This window comes from Protopterus annectens, chromosome 2.part1 (assembly GCF_019279795.1).
Source record: "Protopterus annectens isolate FY-2018-M chromosome 2.part1, PAN1.0, whole genome shotgun sequence".
Taxonomy (NCBI): Eukaryota; Metazoa; Chordata; order Ceratodontiformes; family Protopteridae; genus Protopterus; species Protopterus annectens.
The window spans coordinates 923884328-923906159 of record NC_056729.1 but is presented as its reverse complement, the minus strand read 5'-3'; the positions used below and the strand labels follow the sequence as shown (position 1 = coordinate 923906159).

The 21832-nt window shown below is 41.6% G+C and overlaps 1 protein-coding gene across 1 annotated transcript in view; it reads right to left on the bottom strand.

Annotated features, from left to right (window-relative positions):
- Positions 1-21832, bottom strand: part of TRAPPC11 (trafficking protein particle complex subunit 11) — a 2455228-nt gene that overhangs the window by 1026088 nt on the left and 1407308 nt on the right. Inside the window, exon 16 of the mRNA XM_044062556.1 lies at positions 17049-17110. Coding sequence (XP_043918491.1) covers positions 17049-17110 — 62 coding nt within the window. The remainder of the gene's footprint in view (positions 1-17048; positions 17111-21832) is intronic.

The following is a 21832-nucleotide window of genomic DNA, read 5'->3' as shown; positions in this document are numbered from 1 at the left end:
AGTTTATGGTCAGATCTAACCAACCAGGGGTTGACCACTGGTGTGGAACACCGGTCGCCCATGCTGGTGATTGGCCAGGTCCGATATGTTGTCACCTCTAGTGGGGGTGATGACCACTTGATACAGGGCGTTTGAGTTTATAAATTCTAGGAAATGCTGGGCAAGGGAGTTAGTACTTGAGTAGTTCTCCCAATTAATGTTTGGGTAATTGAAATCACCCAATATCAGGCTGTTTGTTAGGACCTTTATGTTTCCGAGTTTCCGGTAGGGACAAAGCTGAGGTGAGGCTGTGATTGAACAGGGAACACAGATGTGGTGCCAGTTCACTTTGTAGTTCATGTAGAACACATCCAGGGATATTGTCAGGTCCCATGGAAGCTGTATTCTTGGCCTTGGACAATGCAGCTTTAACCTGTGCTGCAGTAATGTTGTGTGCCTGGCATTCCTCCGGTATTGTGATTGGTCCTTTGTGGGGGGTAAAGTTGGCACTGAATCGGTCGGCCAGTATGTTGGTAATATCTGTTGGCTCAGTATAGAAGGTACCATTGTGCAGTAACTCAGAGCAAACCTGGGTGTTGCCATGGAGATTCTTGATATAACTATAGAAGGCTTTGTGGCTGTTTTTAATGTCTGCCACAATTCTGCCTTCATAGCTGGCTTTAGAGGTTTTGATGAGGGATCTCATGTTTTTCCAGTCTTGGGACTTCACCTTTTTCTGCAACAGTTTCTTCCTTCTGTTGTAGAGTTTAATGACAGGGGACCACCAGATTGGCTTCCTGTTTTTGGAGGTGATCGTCTTGGTTCTGTTGGGTATGGCTAGTTCCATGTATTTATGTACATGTTCGTACAGTGCATTGTTGTATGATTTGGCAGTCATGCATCTATTTTCCATTGACATGGGTGCCATGAAGTTAGCTACCTCTGTTTTTAGGAGCCCAAAGTCAGTTTTGGAGAAGTTTTTCATGGTGGTTACCTTTGTGAGGGGAGTGGGTGAGATGTGGATTTGCATGGTGATTAGCTTGTGGTCAGATCTAACCAGGGAGGAATTGACTATTGGTGTATAGCAACGATTGCCCATGTTAGTAATAACCAGGTCAAGGATGTTGCTTCCTCTAGTGGGGGAAAGAATGAGCTGGTCCAGGGCATTGGAATTGATGAATTCCAGGAAGCGTTGGGCCAGTGTATTGGTGCATGAGTAGTTTTCCCAGTTGATGGAGGGGTAGTTGAAGTCACCTACTATGAGAGTGTTGGGTTGGACCCTAATAGTTTCCAGGGTGCTTAAGAAGATGCAGTGAGTCTTGGGACATGGTTGAGGACATATAGCAGGCTATGACCTGAATCGCCGTCTTACCCAATGTTAGTTGTACCTGAAGTATCTCGGATGTGTTATGCTGGGCTACTAGTCTGGAGGTGTGTACTTCCTTTATGAATATGGAGACACCACCGCCTTTGAAGCTTCGGTCCATGTTCTAGGGCCAAAAGGTGTGGAATGGGTTATAGCGTGGTAGAGCAGGGGTACTTTCTGTTGCTTTAAACCAGGTCTCCGTTATAGCATAAATGTTGATGTCCTCCATTTTGAGGAGTGTTTCTTGAGATTTAGACTTCTAGTTTGGAGCAGTATGACCTTCAGATTGCATTTATTTATAGCTGTTTTGGTGGTAATTTGGTCTTTGGAACACTGCCTAAAAAGGCACTATAGGGGTGACAACAGCCTTAGCCAGTATCCGGAAACCCAGGGGTGACAGATGCAGGCCATCTCTGGCAAAGCATTGAGGTCTGTCAGTCATGTCATCCCAAGCAGACAGATACGGGATTCCCCTTAGAATGACACCAGAAACTTAGCCAGTTGTTGAAGTCAATCACTTTCTGCTTGTACTGTGGTATCATTCTGGGTGATAGTAGGTTGCTGCTCAGGGCTAGGATCATACCTGCTTGGGCCACATAATCCGAGAGCTCCTCCATGTCTTTTTTCATGTAGTCCAGGGAGATGTTTCTCAGGTCATTCACACTTACATGGACAGTGACAGAGTCATACTTGTACTTTTTGTGGAGTGACCTGAGTGCGTGTGTTATGTGTCGGATTCTGGCACCTGATAGACAGCTGACTTATCTTCTCCTTATTCAACCTACTGAGTGGGACATCAGTGTGCCTCACTATTGAGTCACCTATGATTAGTGTATTGGGCAAGCTGTTTTGCCCTAGGGGCTTAGGTTGAGGGGCACACTGTGTAGGTGAGCTATGTGTCTTGTGGTTTGTGCTGTGTTGCGGTTGTCGAGTGCGTTTCTGCCTTGGAAGTCTTTGCTGTTTGGGTAGATTTTTATTGAGAGCCTCCACAATGGTGGGTGTGTGGTTTGTGTTTTTATCTGAGAGCTGTGATGGTTGGTTTTCTAGAGGGCTATGTGTTGCATGTGGTGTGGTGCAGGTGTTGAACTTCTCCTCCTGACCAGCTATTCTGGTCTTGGCTTGAGAGTGCATGCCTTCCAATTTGGATAAATAAGTGCATCTCTCACAAGTCTGAGTGTTGGGAGGTAAGAGGAGAAGGATGTCTGTGTACATGAGGCAGTTGCTACACTGCCTCAGAATGCCCAAGTTCACCAGCTTAATAGGAGAAAGCACAGGGAACTGACCTTTAGACATGCCAGGAGGGATGGTCATTATTACTAAGTACTGGAGCTGTTTCCTTATATATTCCTTTTACAGGAAAATGTCACTCAAGGTGTCTGAGTCTGTACAGAGCACTGCCAAACACCTGAGGGGAAACTAATACACAGACCCTGAAAATGTAAGGATGAAGTATTTAGGCAGATATTCTGAAGTTAGAAAGAAATCAAGCAGTACCTACTGAAAAATAAATAGCTTGTCAATAATGATGAAAAGAGGGGAGTCACATGAATGGCTACCACTAATGCTGATCTCAGCACAGCTTCATATTCCCAGGAGGATTATTTTCCAAAGCTAGAAAGGCAGAATTGAATGAAAAAAGGAAAACCATCTATAGATAGTTTGTCTGCAATCTGTATGTCTCTTACCTTCATGAGGTAAAAAAAGTTGATTTTTTTAAAACTCTTTTTGTCTAGAAAATATTTAATCTGTTTTCATATACTTAGGTTGTGAAGAATTCTCTGTTCCTTATTTTATGGATTAGGGTAGAAAGCAGGAAGCTGAACAGTCTACTCAGGGAATACTTTAGGCACAGGGAGTACTGGATCTAAGATTTACCATATCCTTGTAAATGTCCACGAAATGTTGACTAGACTTAATTAAAGGCCTGTAATTCAGAAACCTGCCAAGGTAAAAAAAAGTTCACATCACACAGTCATGTGTCAAAATTTTTTCGAGAAACAGGCTGGCTGCACGGTCAAAGGTGGGTTGAGTTAACTTTTTCAATAAAATATTCAAATCTCAGAATAGAGTCACTTTTCTTTTTAGTGGCCTAATATACAAACCCCACCTTTTAAGAACTGCTTCACTTCAAATAAGAAAAATAAGAGAGACTGCAGTGGTAGATGGGCTGAAATGATCAAAAAAGTACACATTTATTGAAGTGTGCACAAGGCCAGAATTAAGCAATTCACACAGATACTGGGGTGCCCTTACTTGAGATGGGTCCCATCCTGTATTTTACATCAAAATGAAAGCAACTTTTCCATTTGGATAAATACAACTTCCTGGTATTAGGTTTTCTTGACAACTTCAATACCTGTTAGCACATCCTCAGAAAAAATTGCCTAAAGGAGATCAGAAAAAAAAAAAAGACTATAATACCCAGTTAAGGTTCAGATTATGGATATCTGGCTGGATCACAGATACTTTGACTTGTGTAAGCAAGTCCGCTTTGTGATTAAGTTTCTGGTAATCGCTCTTGGCCAGTTCCATAAGAAGGGTGAACTTTTGTTGTCTGGAGTGAACGAGAGTCACAAAAAATGTCTTTCATAAGTCCTTCTTGATCTTCTGAAGCACTTTGGAAGCGAGATGAAATGGGGAAGGCATAAAAAAAACATCCCTTACCAAGGGAATGAAAAGCCATTTGTCTTCCAGGTCTATTTAAGCGTTTGTGCCACATGTTTTTACTTTTATGTTGGCAAGACCGAATGTCCCTTAAGCTGTAGAATATATGAACATGTAAATGATATCAAAATTGGGAAGCAGAACAGTGCATTGCATAAACATTCTCAGACTTGTTCTAACTTTGATAAGTTTTTATTTGGGATAGTGCAAATTATTAAATTGGATGGCAGGGGGGGAGACTGGAAAATATTTTAAAGAAAAAAGAAACAGAATGGCAGCTTAGGTTGGCTACAATGTTCCCCCCAGGCTTAAGTGATGCAATTTCGATTGTTCCTACATTACATGAAAAAGCAGATAAAATACAGCAAACTCTAAGGTATGTGTTTATAAAAAAAAGTTTGGTTAAATATATTGAACCATTACATTGTTTAATTTATGCTGCAAAAAACTGCTTTGTGGTGAACCTATCCAGGCTTTTTTAATTAATTAATTAATTGATGTGTGAAGTTTTTGAATTATATTTAACATTTCATTGGTGGAATTTCAGTTGATGTTAGTATTTAAACTGCCTTTTTTATGCCTTCTTTGTTATTCTGATGAAGTCTCTCTTTATTGAGATGAAAGTGCTCAATAATCGTGTTAATAAAAGACTTTTGTGGATTATAGCAGCTGTGGGGTCTATGTTAAATGTTTGAACATCCAAAATGTCAAACATTACATGGTCGAGACTAAATGTTCGACATTTGGATGTTCGAACATAACACACAAAAAAAAAAAAAAAAACACAGATAAAAACACTAACAGTGTAGGCAGGGGCCCTGCACCCCCACTCCCCCCCCTACTTAAATATACCAACTCCGAGACCGCACTTCAGTGCAGAAAAGGGAAATTCTCCCTATCTACACCGTGCAATGTCATTGAAAGTCTATCTTCGAGCACTCAAAATTTCGAACGTTTGGTCTCGAACATGTAATGGTTGAAATTTTGAGCGGTCGAAGATTTGACAGGTACCCCAGTTGCGGTGGTGATTACTTGGACTACATCTTTTATGTATAGTTTTACTGCTCTTTTCAAGGTGTCGTGGAGAAAAAACTGTTTCAGTTCTCTGTTTAGAGGGGAAGCAAAAAGATCTATTTGAAGAATTCTCCGTTGGTGGACTGCTAACAGGAAGACTTCCCAGGGCAGCATCCACTAGTGATGGTTTACCCTGGATCTGCTCAAGGAATCAGATAGTGTATTCTTCTCTGAAGGAATCTAAATTGCCTGGTGAAATAAGCTGTGATGAAATGCTGAGTCCCAATCAATCATAAAGTCTGCAATGGGAGTATGATCTTGTGCCTTCCTGCTTGTGTATGTACCACAGCACAGTAGTGTGCTGTGCTACCACAAAAGCTGTGCCTGGAAACCAAAGCTGATTCATTGCTTTCAGGGCATATGCAAGAGCCAATATGTCTCTCAGATTAGTGTGTTTGTGCTTGTGCTGTGGTTTACAAATTTCTGCATTCAAGCAAAGTCCAAAGCATTTGTGACCACTTTGTGATTAGAGTTTGGAGGACAGAAAGGGACTCCAGAGTTGGACAGGACTTGATTGTCCCACCAAGAAAAAGACAGGGTAAAAGTGTTGAGTCAAAACAGATTTGAGAAACCACTGGATTATTTTCATGTTAAGTCTGGCAAGAAGAATCACAGGGATGAAATTGGTTATGAAATCTAAAACTCTCAGAAACTCTCCTGCAGTGAGCATTTTCACTTAAGTGTTGATGACAACACTGACTGTTTTCTGGGGGAAGAAGCTCAGCCATCTGGAAAGTTTGCGAAGGAATCAGGGACAACTTGTTTAGGTACAGGGTGAAACTCAGGTTGAAAACTAAAACAAAACAAAAAAAAAATAGTTGTGAAAATACAGTTGTGTAAGTTGAACTTTCCAGAGCTGAGTTAACTAAAAGACACGTTTGGACACAAAGCCCTTCAGAGCTTTCCTGCCAGCAGACAGAGGAAGGCTGAGCCCTGAGAAAGGGTAGGAATAAAAAAAAGTTAAATGTCCACACTCTGGCATAAAAAACACACCAAAAAATCAATAAGAATGTAGTGGGGAGCAGCTACTTCAGCAGTGGTCATTCGAGCATCTACTGTTATGATAACTTACACAACTGTAGTATGTTCTTTATATTGATCACTGCTGCAGTAGCCTTCACTAAGTGGGTAAATTACCATAGCTAACTGTATTTGGGAGATGGAAGAAGAAGGGCCCAGAAGTCCCTGGAGAATGGTCCTAGCAAAGCATGATCAAGATCTAGCAAAGGAATCCAGCTTACAGTGCTTTGAAAAAGTTTGTACAGAGAGCCATGTAGCAGCTTTTACAATACTTCTACAATCTAACTCTTTCCAAAAAGCCATAAAAGAAGCCAAGCCAAGGTAATTGGAGAGTGGGCCTTGACTCCACCTGGAATACATTTCTGATGCTGAGTACAGAATAGCCTTAAACAAATATTTGGAAATGGTCTTGTTTTGATACCAGTTGTCCCCTCCTTTTACTTTCACAAGAAATGAACAATTGAGCCAATGATCTGAAATTTAGCTCTGTCAAGATAGTACTTGAGTTGTCTGTGGACATCCAAGGTATGGCATATCCTTTCTCCCACATTTTTATGTACAAGAAAGGAAGCATGGAGATGGACAGTAAACTCAGATACCACTTAAGGCATAAAGAAGAATTAGTTCTCAAAGAAACCCTGTCCTTGTGGAAAATGAGGTAGGGCTGACTCACCAAAACAGCTTGCAACTCAGATACCCTTCTTGCAGAGGTCAGAGTAATGAATAAAATGGTTTTCCATGTTAAGAAAGTACAGTTGTGTACACTTACCATAAATGTAGATGTTCGAGTATATTCACTGTTGCAGTCATCACATTTGGATTAGCTGCCTGCAGGTAGCCATCAGCCGGCCTGAATACCAGAGTCTTCGGATTTCTGCATTGGATGCTGTGGCTTCTTCCTTGACGTCAAATTGTCAGGGGTATAAAACATGCAGCCAACATAATTACATCAGTTTTTCTTGCCCCAGATGTCAGATGCCCCCACAATAAGAAGCAATTAAACGGCATGGTAAACCCCTATCAAAAAGCAAATACACAAGAAAAAATATACCAACAAGAAGGAAAGGTAGAGCCAAGAGAAGTCAGGAGGCTGGGGGGAGGGTAACCAGGACTGCAACAGTGAATACACTCAAACATCTAAATTTATGGTAAGTGTACACAACTGTACTATGTTCTTCATGTTTTACTGTTGCAGTCATCAAATTTAGGTTGATTCCCAAAGCTAAGGAAGGGAGGAGGAAGTTAAAGAGCATTAGGGCCAGCTATTAAGCCCTGCAAGACTGCAGTGACAAATCCAGCTCTGGATTTAGAAAAGATAGGCATGTGGCAATGCTTGGTGAAGGTATGCACAGCAGCTTCTAGGATGTCCCTGGTAGAGACTCCTCTGAGAAATGCCACAGAGGTAGATGCAGCCCTGGTGGAATGTGATCTTATCCCCTGTGGGGTAGGTTTTCCATGGTGCTTGTAGCAGAAATTAATGCAATGGGCTATCCATTTGGAAAAGGTTTGCTTAGAAATGGCCTTCCCCGCTGCCCCTGCAGCAAAGCTAACTAGCAGCTGTTCAGATTTTCTGATAGATTCTAGTTGGACAAATAGAATCTAAGCTGTCTGTGCACATCCAGAGAGTGCAGTATTCATTCCCTTTGTTTTGTGTATTAGGGAAAAAAGTAGGCAAATGAATGGACTGATTTAGGGCCACAGTAGACACCACCTTGGGCATAAAGGAAGGATTAGTCCTGAGTGAAACCCTGTTCACATGGAAGATAATGAAGGGTTCCACTGCCATGAGGGCCTGTAATTCAGACACTGTTCTTGCTGAAGTGATGGCTAGAAGGAAGGCTATTTTCCAAGAAAGCAATTTCAACTCTGCTGTAGCAGCTGGCTCAAAGGGGGGGGGGGTACAGTGAGCTTTTCCAATACAAAATTAAGGTCCCAGGCTAGAGTGGAAGTTCTCCTAGGGGGTCTTAAAGTTTTGGCCTCTCTAAGGAATTGCTTTAGCAAGGGGTGAGAGAAGAGGGGTGGCTCGGTATTATAATGTGCTGAAATGGCAGAGGCATGAATTTTAATTGACGAGAAGGATAGGCCCTTGCGGAGCATTTCTGTTAAGTACTGTAGAATATGAGGTAAGCTGGGCACCGTTGTGCCCATCCCCTGAGCCTGGCTCCAGGAACAGTATCTTTTCCACTTTTCAGCCTCCTTGCCTCCAGAATGACATCCAGTACCTGCTTACTGAGGGAGGCTAGAGGAGAGCTCAGGGAATTAGCCATGCTGCAAGGTTCAGGGTTTGAAGCTGAGGGTGCAGAATCTGGCCCGCCTGCTGGAACAGCAGGGAAGGGGTCTGAGGCAGGTGCCATGGTTGTAGCAGTGTCATACTGCACAAGCAGGGGTACCACTGCTGGTGTGGTCAGTCTGGTGCAATCAGTATTGTCCTTGGCTTGTCCTGTTTGATCTTTAGTAGAACCTTCGAGAGGAGAGGCAGAGGGGGAAAGGCATAAACCGATAGGCTTTCCCCAGGTAAAGGACAGGGCATCCACTTTCAAAGCTTGACTGTGGGGAGTTCTGAGGGGAGGCAAACAGGTCTACCTCTGGAGTCCCCCACTTGTTCCACAAGAGGTTGAATATTTCTGGTTCTAGTTTCCATTTGTGTGGGTCCATGAGATTTCTGCTTAAGTCATCTGCCAGTGGCAGGAATTGTCCTTGTAGATGTACTTGGTAGCTCAGGGCTGTGTCCCAGAGAGCCATGGCTAGTCTGCAGAGAGAGTACAAATGGGTTCCCCCCTGTTTGTTTATGTACTACATAACTGTGGTGTTGTCTGTCTTTACCAATAGTTGCCCTGGAAGAATACGGTCTTTGAAGGCTGTCAGAGCATTCTGTACAGCTAACATTTCTTTTTGATTGATATGCAGGTGCATCTGTCTCGTGTTCCATTTGCCCTGAATGCACTGCCCTGCCATGTGAGCCCCCCATGCACAGTCTGATGCATCTGTTGTTAGGGTTTGGGCAGCAGGGGGTAGAGTGAAAGGGAGTCCCTTGTTGTGGTAGCAGGCCTCTGCCCACCAGAGAAACTCTGTCTTTATACAAGGGATGATAAAAATCATTGTTTCCAGGTCCTGAAAATGTTGACACCATAGGCTTTTTAGATACCATTGCAGTTTCCTCATATGCAGTCTTGCATATAGAATTACTAGAATGCAAGAGGCCATGAACCCCAGAACTTGCAGTATTTTCCTTGCAGATAGCTGGAGTTTTGTGGCCAATAGTTTGAAGTAGGTTGTCAAATAAACTTGTTTCTCCGGAGTGACGAATGCCATCTGGGAAGTTGTGTTCAAGCTTGCTCCCAGGAATACAATCTGTTGGCAGAGTACTAGGTGAGATTTCTTTTCGTTGATGGTATACCCCAGTGAGGTTAGAAGTTTCTTTACGAATGCCAGGTGTTGTAATGGCAAGTCCTGGCTTTCTGCCTGAATCAGACAATCGTCCAAGTATGGGTAAATTTGAATATTTCTCTGCCTACAAAATGCAATGGCTGGAGCTAGACACTTTGTGAACACCGTGGGCACAGTAGATAAGCCAAAGGGAAGTGTAAAGAACTGAAAGTGCATGGAGCCCGCCCTGAAACGTAGGTATTGTCTGCAGGATCCTCTTATTGGGATGTGCAGGTAAGCTTCCTTTAAGTCTAGGGTTGCCCGCCAGGCATCCTTGGCTACCATAGGAAGAAGCTGTTGAAGAGTTAGCATTTTGAATTTTGGAACCACTAGAAAGGTGTTGAGAATAGAGAGGTTCAGGATAGGACACCAGGAGTTGTCTTTTCTGGGTACCAGAAAAAGTTTTGAATAAAAACCTTGTCCCCTTGGTTCTGCTGAGACAGGTTGAATAGCCCTGATACTGAGAAGACAGAGAACCTGCTGTTGGGCCCCCATCCACTGATTTGGGGGTAGGTCTGGCAAACCTTTTCGGGTTGGTAGTGTGTGGAAGTGGAATCTGTATCCTTGGGAAATTATGTTCAAAACTCATTTGTCCTGGGTAATGAGTTCCCAGTTTGTTGCATGCAGAGCAAGCTTTCCTCCTAAGGGAGCAGGTAGTTGAGCAGGGCTTGGAAGGTTTAAGGTTAAGTCACTGTACCATTTTTCTGTAGGAGGGTGGCTTACTACTCCCTGCTTTGGAAGTGGGAGCCCCCCACTGCTTAGATCTGTGCGTAGTCTGATACTGTAGCCTAGGTGGTCTGATGTTCCTGGGTTTGGACTGAGAAGGCCTGGAAGGGACTGGAAAGGACCAGTTCTTTGAAGGCCAATCCCTACTGAATCTGGGAGGTTGTACTTGTAAGAAATATTTAACAGTTTGCATAGATTTAGCTCTTTCCTCTATCCTTTTATGGACTTCTTCTGCTTTGTTGCCAAAAAGGCGGTCTTGGTTTAAGGGATCCAGTAATTTAGCTTTAACATGATCTGGCAAGTTTTGTTCCTTAAGCCAAGTATGCCTTCTAAGTACAGACCCAGTGACAACAGCCCTGCAAGATGCTTCTAAAGCGTCAAAACCACATTGCAAAGTATGTTTACCAACTTGTTCTGCAGAATGCATTAAATCTTGCAATTCTTTGTGTTCAGCACAGTCAGGAATCAACATAATTTTCTGTCTAAGTAGTCCCATAATATGCTGCTGATACTTTAACATATGAAACTGGCTCCATGTTTTATACCCCTGATGACCTGATGTCAAGCAAGAAGCGACAGCAGCCAATGCAGAAATCTGAAGACTCTGGTGCTCAGGCCGGCTGAGGGCTACCTGCAGGCAGATAAACCAAATATGATGACTGCAACAGTGAAACATGAAGAACATCCTCAAGTTAGCTAGAAAAGCTAGTTCAAATGGAGCAAGTGTTAATTTCGTAAACAAAAATTAACATCCAAAGGAGGAGCCACTGATTTATTTGGAGGCATCTTATGCAAAATCCCTTTCAAGATCTTTTTGTCATGTGATTGCCTTGAAACAGGAGGATCCATGGTGAAATGGCTGGTAAATGAACCTTGACAGAGGAATAAGAAAGGCTAGAATAGTAACTTACACAAATACTGTAAAAACAGAGAACAACTAGCCCAGAATGGGTTCTGGTTATGTTGCTGGTAACAACCAGAAAACTTTTTCTATTTGTTAATATATGATTTTCTAGTAGCAGGCTTTCTGGCCTCCATTAGTACCTGCTGCACTTCCTCAGAAAACCGGTACTTGAAAGGAATTAAGACCCTATCATCCAGGCAGTCAACTGAAGATTTTATTTATTATTTATTTGATTGATGTTGGGGTGTATCAAACACCCCTATTCCTATGTGAGTAGATCCAATCTGTGAGGAAGCTTGTGGTAATTGCCCCAGGCCATTTCCAAAAGAAAGGAGAACCATTGTTGTCTGGGCAAGTATGGAGTCACACAATGATCTAGGGGGATTCCTTCTCATTCTTTATAAGTACCCTGGATATTAATGGAAAGGGTGGAAAGACGTACAAGAACATTCCTGTTCAAAGAAAAGAAAAGGCATCTGTCTTCCAGGCAATTTGCATGGAGTCCTGGAGCAGAATCTTGCTAGCTGACTGTTTAGACAGGAGGTAAAGAGGTCTGCTTGAGGAATTCCCCACAGATGGATCAAATCATGGAAAATCCACTGATCTAGCTTCCATCCATAAGGGTCTGCCCCAGTTCTGCTCAGTTTAACTGCCACACAATTTTGCACTGATGGAATACAGGATGCCTGGATAGTGAGACTGTGCTGTGCAGGTATATCCCAAGTTAACATGGCTAGTCTGCAAGGGGGTTACAAACTAGTTCCCCCTTGCTTGTTGATGCACAACATCACTGTGATATTGTCTGCAATCACCTGAAGAGTTCTCGGGGATCAAAGATGGTTCAGAGAACTGAGCCCTTCAATCAGGGCAAGTATCTCCTTAATATTTATATACTTGTGTCGGTCTTTGGTGTCCCACATCCCCTGCACTTTTCTCTCTCCTGAAACTGCTCCCCAAGCAAAGTCTGAAGCACCTGTGGTGACTGACTGCTTTGGAGCAAGGAGGGAGAAAGGGAGACCTTCATTTAAGAATATCTGTTGTCTCCACCAAGTGACTTCTCTTCTGACAAACTCCAGTACTGGGATCTGAAAGGATAAAGGGTGTTGATGCTGGGACCAAAAACAGACTTCAGATCCTACCACTGTATCTTTCTCATGTAGAGTCTTGCCATGGGGTATCATGAGAATCTTAGATGCCATGAGACCCAAAAGCCTGAAGTATTCCCTCGCAGTGACTGAAGTCTGAGTAGAAAACCTTAGAAATAGACCTAAATAAAGATCTATTTTCTTCCTGTGTAATCTGTTTGAACTGATGTGTCCAGTTGACAAAGCAGGAAAACAATCCGGTGTGATGGAGTTAAGACTTTTGAATGATCACTCTTGGAATCTCAGCTTGTGCAAGAGATCTCTCACCCAAGAGAGAGGTTTCTGACATTTTGAAAAAGACTTTGCAAAGACAAACAAGTTGTCTAAATACAGAAAATGTGGATACCCTATAGCCTGCAATGAGCTATTACTGGAGCTAGACCCTTTATGAACGCTCTTGGTGAAGTGGACACTCAAAGGGTAAGGCAGAGAGCTGATAATACGATCCAGACACACAAAACCCTTAAACAATGCCTGAAGTCTGGATGAATAGGAATGTAATGATGCATCTTTTAAGTCTAGTGTTACCAGGAAACCTGAAAGAGGAAGAAGAGGTAGCAAATTGTGAAGTAACATCATTATGAATTTGGGCTCCAACACAAACAACTTTAGGAAAGAAAGATCCAGAACTCGCCTCCAAGCATTTTTTTTCCTTTGGGACTAGGAACATTCTTGAATAAAAACCCTTTCCCACCTGGGAAAGAGAAACTGGTTCTATCACTCCTTGCAGGATTGCCAGACATCCCTATTTGAGTGGGATGGTCCCGAGTCCAGCAGACCAATCCAGAGTCCTCCACTGCATCTAAAAAATCCCAGTTGAAGTTAGTGAACCCACTTTTTCGCACTGAATAGATGTGGCTCCGCTTTGTGATTTTTGATTGGATGGTATACCAGTATATATTATTTGCAAAACAGGTTGAAGAAAGATCTTTTTTTTCTTTTTTGGTTGCATGCTCGCTTAACCTGTAATTTGGGAAATCTGGCAACCCTGACTCCTTGGGACAGCTTGTGATGAAGAATAAGTGGACACAAACAGTCTTACCAGGATGAGGAATAACTCCTTGGAAAGAAGGAATTTTCTCCCACTGCATCTATAACCCTGATGAATGATTTTTCAGAAATCATTTGTCTGAAACAATCTGTTGCCAAAGACAAAAATGAAGACTCAGACTTTCTGGAAGAGAAAAAGGGTTGTGTTGGGAGGGGGGGTCACAAGGTATCTTGAATAGTCACTCAGACTTGTTGGAATATTCCTGGTTTTGGGAGGTTTGATACTTCTTTTTGGAATCTCCTTGCCACTTCTTCTTAAACATGTATTTACCTGAATTCTGTTGAGACTGTGTATTCTGTTTTTTGCCAAAATTGGATTAGGAGAAAGAAAATCCCTTGGAAAGTTTGGAAAAGGAGGGCTGAAAAATTTTAGAGATTCCATGGATCAGCTTGCCCCTTCATCATACTTTTTGATCACCTCTACAGCAGAGAGGCCAAACACTAAATCTCCATACAAGGGAGAATTTAAAATCTCATTTTTAACATCATCTGGAAGGTTTTGAGAATGCAGCCAACCAAACCTCCTTAAAAAAGCACTAGTGGCCATAGCTCTGGAAGTATCAACAGAGTCATACACTGTAAACAATGAGCAGTGCAACAGAAGAAACTAAGTAATTAAAGCAGAATTTTCTTCACAAGAAAAATCTGCAGATAAAACCTTCTTCATACTTCAACAATATGTCAGAAATTTAAACTTTAACATATGATCCTGACAATTTAAAATTCTGAAATTTAAAGTTGCAGAAGTATACTTTTTTCTATAACTATTAATTTTCCCATCCTTAACAGAAAGAGTAGGATTGGAATTGACTAGGTGTTTAAGATGCAGAAGAGTCAACTATGGCTATAGCTGCTGGTTCAGGTTTGGGAACAGTGTATAAAAGTTTAAAATACTGAGGAACTTTATACAACCTATCAGCCTTTTTAAGGACAGCTGGCTATCAGGAAAATCAAAGGCAGTAAAGCACACATCCTCTAAAGCAAACAGGACAGCAGAAATGGGTGTATGTTCTGGAAAACCTTTCTTTAACAACTCATAGTATTTTTGGGAACTGAGAAATCTCAGTGTTCTCCCACTGAAAACACTGGGATATTCTAGCAATAGTCTCAGAGAAAGAAAAAAAAACTACAGGGAAACTCAGTAAATAAACTCTCCCTTGAGTCTAAATTATAAATCTGTAATGAGTATATGATCTGTGCTTTTTCTGAAAAGCGACCATGTTAACAAAGCAACTTTTAGGCCAGAGTGACCAGAAAGGCTTGAGGGGAATGAAGAAGGAAGAGAACATGAAAGTTTCCTCTTTTCTGGGAACCAGGAAAATCCTTGCCCCTGTTGACTTGAGGGGCACTGGTTCTATAGTCCCCTGAAGCAGTAAGTCTGAAATGACTGGGGTCATAAGACGAAGCTGGTCTTTTGGGGACAAAGGACTGTTTGAGAGAATGGAAAAGCATGCCCACTGAAATGTGTAGCCCTGTTCTAGAGTAGTTAGAATCAAAGAGTCTGTAGTTATCCTTTGCCATGCAGGAAGGCATATAGAAGGATTCCCTGCAATTTCCTGAGAATGACTGGAGTGGGAAGGGGAGGGACGGAGGAAATATGTGCCAAGAGATAAACAGAAGTTTGTTGTCTGGGAGATGGATTCCAGGTACTGATTAGATTTTATTTTGGCATCTGTCTCCCTGCCATTATTCTTTCAAATGTTTGTTTTTTTTCCCCAAACTTCAGCTGACCAGATTTGAAAGGTTTACAAAAATAAATGGGGCATGGATTGGATGGACAACAACTTCAAAATTTAGACGCTGGAGTTAAGAAAGCTGTTCTAACTCACTGCATGAGTTTCCTTCTTTCTTCAGCCATTTGAAAACTTCAGCAGAAGCTTAACCAAACAGCAAGTCCTTGTGAACTGGAACATTGAACGAGTGGGCTTTAACATTCTCAGAGGACGGTAACCATATGAAAGCATGCATTCTCATAACAGTAGCAGTTTCAGCTGCTCTAAAGACAGCATCCACAGCATTGTGGCCACATTTGATTATGAGCTTAGCTACCTGACAGGCAGAGTTAATCATGTCCATAACACTAGATTTCAAGTCAGAGTCTGAGAGATTAGCCAAGGTTTGTTCCATGCTGCTCAAAATGGATAAAATGAACTTAGATGAGTGGGTTGGGCAATTAACATCTCTAAAAGCTAAAGTGGCAGAGGTATGGACCCCTTTACCATACATATTAAAAGTTCTGCAGTACTTATCACTGTGGCTCCTACAGGCCACCAGTAGGTAGTCTATGCCTGGCATACAACGCAACATCAGATCCAGCTCTGATGGACCTTTTTGCATATCCACAACATGAACAGCATTAGAACCACTAGATCCAAGGATTTAAATTTTGCTTGTGACATAAATAAGACATGCGGACAAGACATACATATGTCTCAAAGGATTCCAATACTCTGAAACAAGCTCCACATCCTTGTGAAGCAGAGTCCATCCTTAATCCTATTTAATCATAACTTTGACCAATTGATGGGAAATCAGAAATTCAATGCGGGTCTAGCTCTTATGTCTCTGATAGTCAGGCAAACAGTAATATGCAAACTAACATACCCCCTCCACAAAACCTCTAGAATCTTTTAACATACCCTCTCCTATTAAACACCTAGGATACATAAGGACACATTTGGGCTGGATTGCACAGCTAGCCTTGTAAGAGACCTGGTGGTCATTAGCCTAGGGTATACATATGAACAGTGCAATTTCTATGATCATGACTAGCTCCTAGACAAAAAGGCATTTAGTGTGGCTGCCCCTGTAAGCATTTTCCTCTCCAAATCCCATTTTCTCTTCTTAACTGACATGAAAAAGGTAAATTTTTTGTCAAAATGCTAACAGAAAGTTTCCCCAACAGGGATACTTATCTGCACATGGACCAATAAAGAAACACAGGTTAAAAGTTAGGGCTGGCAGCAAGAAAGTCTGGGGTAATTCATGCCCATATGTCCTTATGTACCATGTAGCCTGAGTGCGTTTTGGTCATATATCAGACATATGGCACAAGAAGAAGATGGCTAGGCTTTGGCATCCTGTCCAGACATAAGTCTATTCCTGCAGGGATATCTCAATGGTTAGTATCCAACATTTCCAATACTACTTGCAACATAAAATGCACATAACATTGGAAAAACAAATAAGATTAAGCTTGTACAATAAAACTGCACAATTTGAACAACCAGCACATTACACTCAGCATTTGCAAATGTATATTCGGATCCTGTCCAGGGTGAAGCAATTATAAGATTTTTACTAGTTCTAATACTGAGAAATATTAAACCAGCCTTCAGAATTCAGTAGGAAACCTGCCAGAGTATGCAACACTGCAGTATCTCAAAGAACAATGTAACAAACAGCAGGTGAAATATGCAAGTTCATTAAATGTCTTTATATTTATTCACGGTTTTAAAATTATCACAGATATCAGCAATCCTTAGTAAATAAAGGCAAAATGCAAATAAAAGACATGAAGTCTACCATTTTAATATTAATCATGGCCAGAATACTGCAAACAGCTCAATCAACAAGTCTAAAAATGTAGGCATGAATAACAAATAAGGTGCACGCTTAAAACAAAAAAGGGAAAGAGCTGGAGAAAATTACAGCCAGGAAACAAAAAAAGAAATAAAAAGATTGTAGCTCTTACCATTAAAACCTTAATCAGGTTCTTTTCTATTCGAGACTTTTGATCTTCTTTCAGGACAGAGGCTGAAGTATGAGTTAAGGAAATGGAAACAAAATCACAAAGTAAAATTACAAAATGTATGTGGCAGGAGCTGTTATATAGGACACACAAAGGTCAATGATATAAAAAACATTCTTCCACAAATCCAAGTACTTCAAAAGTAGTTGTACAGGTACTATATGTTGTACATAACTACTTCTTAAGTCCACCTAAAAAGTGAAGGTATAGGGATGCACTGAGGTACAGGTGCATATGCACTGGTAAAATGAGGGAAAGCAAGTAAAAATTTGAAAAGCAGAGAATCAGACGTCAATACACAACTTAGCAATTTAAACCATAAATAGTGCAGTCACTTACACAACCGTACCGGAATGTACAAACACACACACACACACACACACACACACACACACACACACAAACATATCTACATATATACCCTTACCTAATTTTTACCCTAACTTTAAAATGTACACCCACATGCACTCGCATTTCAATAAACTTACCCCCTTACCTAACACCTAGTTTAACCCTAACAAATACACACACACATACACACACAAACTCCCAGTACTACAAAGGTCCTACTGACCTTTGTTGAGAATACCGGTAGTTGCACAAGTTGGCCCCAGAGAAAAATCGCTGCTCTGGGAGAGATTGAGTACTGGATCCAGTAAGTGAATGAGATGTGAGTTGCACAAACATCATTACATTTCACTTTGTTTAAAAAAAAGAATGTTTAACCAAATTAATTGTACTATAAACACTCACAAGTTGCAGTAATGACACATACATCTACAGGCAAATATCAACACCATACATAACTTATATCTTCAAGACATGTACAACTGGCAGACTTACAAGATGGTTGCACACTGATCAACAGCTTATTTTCAACTCTGCCAGTGTGAAAAAATAAGAGCTAGTAATTCTGCCAGCTTGAGCAAAATTCAATTACTGGCAAGTAAGTATACAGTCTAGATGCCAGCAAAGATGACATTTAGAGAACGTGAAAGAAAATCAACTAGAAAAGGTGAAGAGAAAACAATGACTAGGAAGAATCCTAAAGCTGTTCAGCAAAAAATCAGTTCAAATCCCAGCTTCAGTCCAAGAGACGGCTACAAGTAATTTAGTGTAAAAAATACATCAAATGTACTAAGCACTGATTAAAATAAATGAAACATTGAAGGAGTATACCAAGTCAAATAAAAGAGGCTGGAAAAATATAAGAAGCTTTAACAAGCTATTTAGATAAGCTGATAAAACTGCAAAAATCAGAGGCTGAAATAAAGAAAAGGCAAAGTACAAGATTTTACAAGAAGAGCTGTTTCAAACAAATGGTGCAGTTAAGAGGGCAGAGCACATAGAGAAAATATTAGATTTTATGTTATACCATAGAAAAATGGAAGAAACAGATCGCTTAAATTTTAAGAAAGCACAAATAAGCAAATGGACTCATATTCCAAAGCAGGATATGTTAACTGAAAGGGTGCATCAACTGTATACTCCAAACCTGGTCAGGAGAAAGCAGCCATGACCTGTATTAGTATTATTTATTTCTTTATTGCATTTGTTTACTGGGAAGGTCCACTGGGCCTAGGTGAGCCCATTTTCAGTGGAGGCCCGGGGAGAAAAGCTCCACATGACATTAAACATGGTGAAGATTACAGTAAAGACAGAAAGCTAGTTACAGTTACATAGATAGCTAGAAGGCAAATACATAAAAATACAGACATGTAGTTACAGTTACATAGATAGCTAGAAGGCAGTGCAGTAAACAATGTTAGGCATTGATTTAACTGTGATATTAGAACATGCAGAATACCTACATATTGACCAGTTGTGTGGATACAGGAGGGGTGAAGTGGGAGTGGCACAGTAGGGGAAGAATGTGAGAGGGTTATTTTTGGCATGGGCATAACCATCAGGAGGAGAGGTGTTGTCCAAGAGATTTTTTAAAGAATGGAGGGTAGGTGATGGAGGTTATTGTGATTGGGAGGGTAAATTCGAGCATTTCACCATCTGGGAGGTGAGGGGTTGTCTACCTTAAGCAGTGTTTTATTTTCTGATCTAAGAGGTCTATTTGGTTGGTACAATGATAGTAAGGAGAAGGGAGAGAGCATGCTGTAGGTTTATATATCATCGTGGTTTTGGCGTCTTTTCAGGCTTGCTAGTTGTTGCTGAAGCACCTACCAAGGGGAGAAAATGCTGAGAGACGAAAAGGAGTCACTTTTGTGACTGTAAGTATTTTCTTCTGATTTTTTTTGTTAAGTTTTACTGCTTTGCTGCCTACTTTTTGGCATTATCTGGCTTGCTAAGGTTTATATCTGTAACAGTAACAGTACTTGGAACACATCTAGAGCCTGTTTACTGCATTTCCTGTGTTGCACTTAATTTAAAATAGTTTTTTCTCTAAAAACTGCATTTTACCTGATTTTGGCCTAGCACTCAAGTGTGGGGTCATTTATTGCACTGTTGTGATTATTTTGCTGCTTGTGTATCTCTGCTACCTTTAAACTACAACAAAAAAGAAAAAAACAAAAAAAATCTTGCTTTTTTCCCACTTTCTGAAAGTTAAGAAAGTTCAGTTACAGATTTGCTGTTCTGAACTGTTTGCAAGTTTCTAGAAGGCCAGTGCTTGCTTGGGCTAAAGGGAAGTCTCTGTGTTCACCAGTGGGAGTGGTTAACACTGAACAGCCTGCCTGTGCCTGGAGGAGTGGTTACTACCTAGAAGCTGTAGTTTTATTGGACATTTTGAGTCAATTCTAAACTCCTTGATCTCTCTCTCTTAAAACCCTACAACTCTCTTTTTGCGTGGTTTTGCACACTGAGCAGCGTCGGGCAGCGCCGCCTAAACAGGTTTAAACTATTCCAGGCTCCACAAAGTCTGCTCTTCACTTTTTCCCTTAGAACTGTTCAAACTCTCAAAGTAATCACTCTAGTCTCTTTCTAAAGCCCTGCACTTGCTCAGCTCTTATAAGGAAACACTAACTAAAGCACTACACCCTCCTTGACTTCTCATAAGTATTAGGCTCCCGATTGGTCCTTCCTGATCAAGTGAAAAATCAGTTCCCTTCCCTAATCTCATCAGTAAAAAAACAGTTCCCTATACTAATCTGGTATGTCCAAGGGTCAGCTTCAAGGTTACTCTCCAGTCCAACTGGTGAATCTGGGAATTTTGAGGCAATGTTACAATTGCCTTATGTACACAGACAACCTTCTCCTCCTTCCAACAAACTCTAATACATGTGAGAGATGCAGTTACACAGCCAAACTGGAGGCAGACCTCTCTCAACCCAAGACTGGCACAGTCAGTCAGGAGGAAAAGGTAACCATCCACACCACAAATCCAGTCTCACACAGACCTATTGCATCTGCATACCCAACACATAAACACACAAAAACATACTCGGATGCTCTAAATAAAAATCTGCCTAAACAGCAAAGACCTCCTAAGCAGATATCCAAGCAACAGCCACCCCTCAACAATACCCACGAATCACATATCTCACAAAATCAGTGTGCCTCACAGTCACAGCCCTTAAGGCCAAACAACACACCAAATACACTTGTTACAGGGGACTCTATTGTCCGGCACACTGATGTTCCACTCACCAGACTGAACAAGGAGAAGGTCACTGTAAGCTGCCAGTCGGGTGCCAGGATCCACCACATAACGCAAGCACTCCAGTCACTCCAAAGTAAGTACAAGTATGACTCCGTCATTGTCCATGCTGGTGTGAATGACCTGGGACATACCTCCCTGGACTACATGAAAAGACACATAGAGGAGCTCTCTGACCATGTAGCCCAGGCTGGTATGACCCTGACCTTGAGTAGCATCTTGCCCTCACCAAGAATGATGACACAGTATAAAGACAAAATGATCAGTTTCAACAATTGGCTAACATATTGGTGTCACTCAGAGGGGATCCAGTGTCTGTCAGCCTGGGATGACATGCTCAACAAGCCACGTTGCTTCGCTAGAGACGGCTTGCACCTGTCACCCTTAGGCTTTCGTATACTAGCCAAGGCTCTTGCTACCCCCATAGTGCCTTTTTTAGGCAAGGCTCAAAGGATAAACCCACCTCCATAGACAACCCAAGGCTACAAAAACTAAAGGTACTGCTACTCAATGCCAGAAGTCTAAACCTCAAGATGCATGCACTCGAGGCTCTCCTCAGTATGGAGAAAATCGATGTCTGTGCAGTAACACAAACCTGGTTCAAGACTCCTGAGAGCACCCCAGCACTACCAGGTTGTAACTCATACCATGCGTTTCGGCCCCAAAGCTCGGACCGAAGCACAAAAGGAGGGGGAGTATCTATATTCAAAGATACCTACACCTCCAGGTTAGTGGCACTGCATGAAGCATCGGAAACCATCCATGTGCAACTAACAGCGGGCAAAACTGCCTTTCAGTTTGTAGCCTGCTACAGAACACCCTCCCTATTACAGGAACCCCACTTGGCATTCCTGAGAATACTGGAGAATATGAAGGTCTCTCCAAACACTATGTTATTGGGTGACTTCAACTACCCAAACATTGACTGGGAAAACTACTCAAGCCCAAACACCCTCGCCCAACGGTTCCTTGAATTTATAAACTCTAACGCAATGGAACAACTGGTCACCACTCCCACAAGAGGGAACAACATATTGGACCTGGTCATCACCAACATAGGGACTCTATGTTCCACACCAGAGGTAAACCCCTCATTGGTAAGATCAGACCATAAACAAAT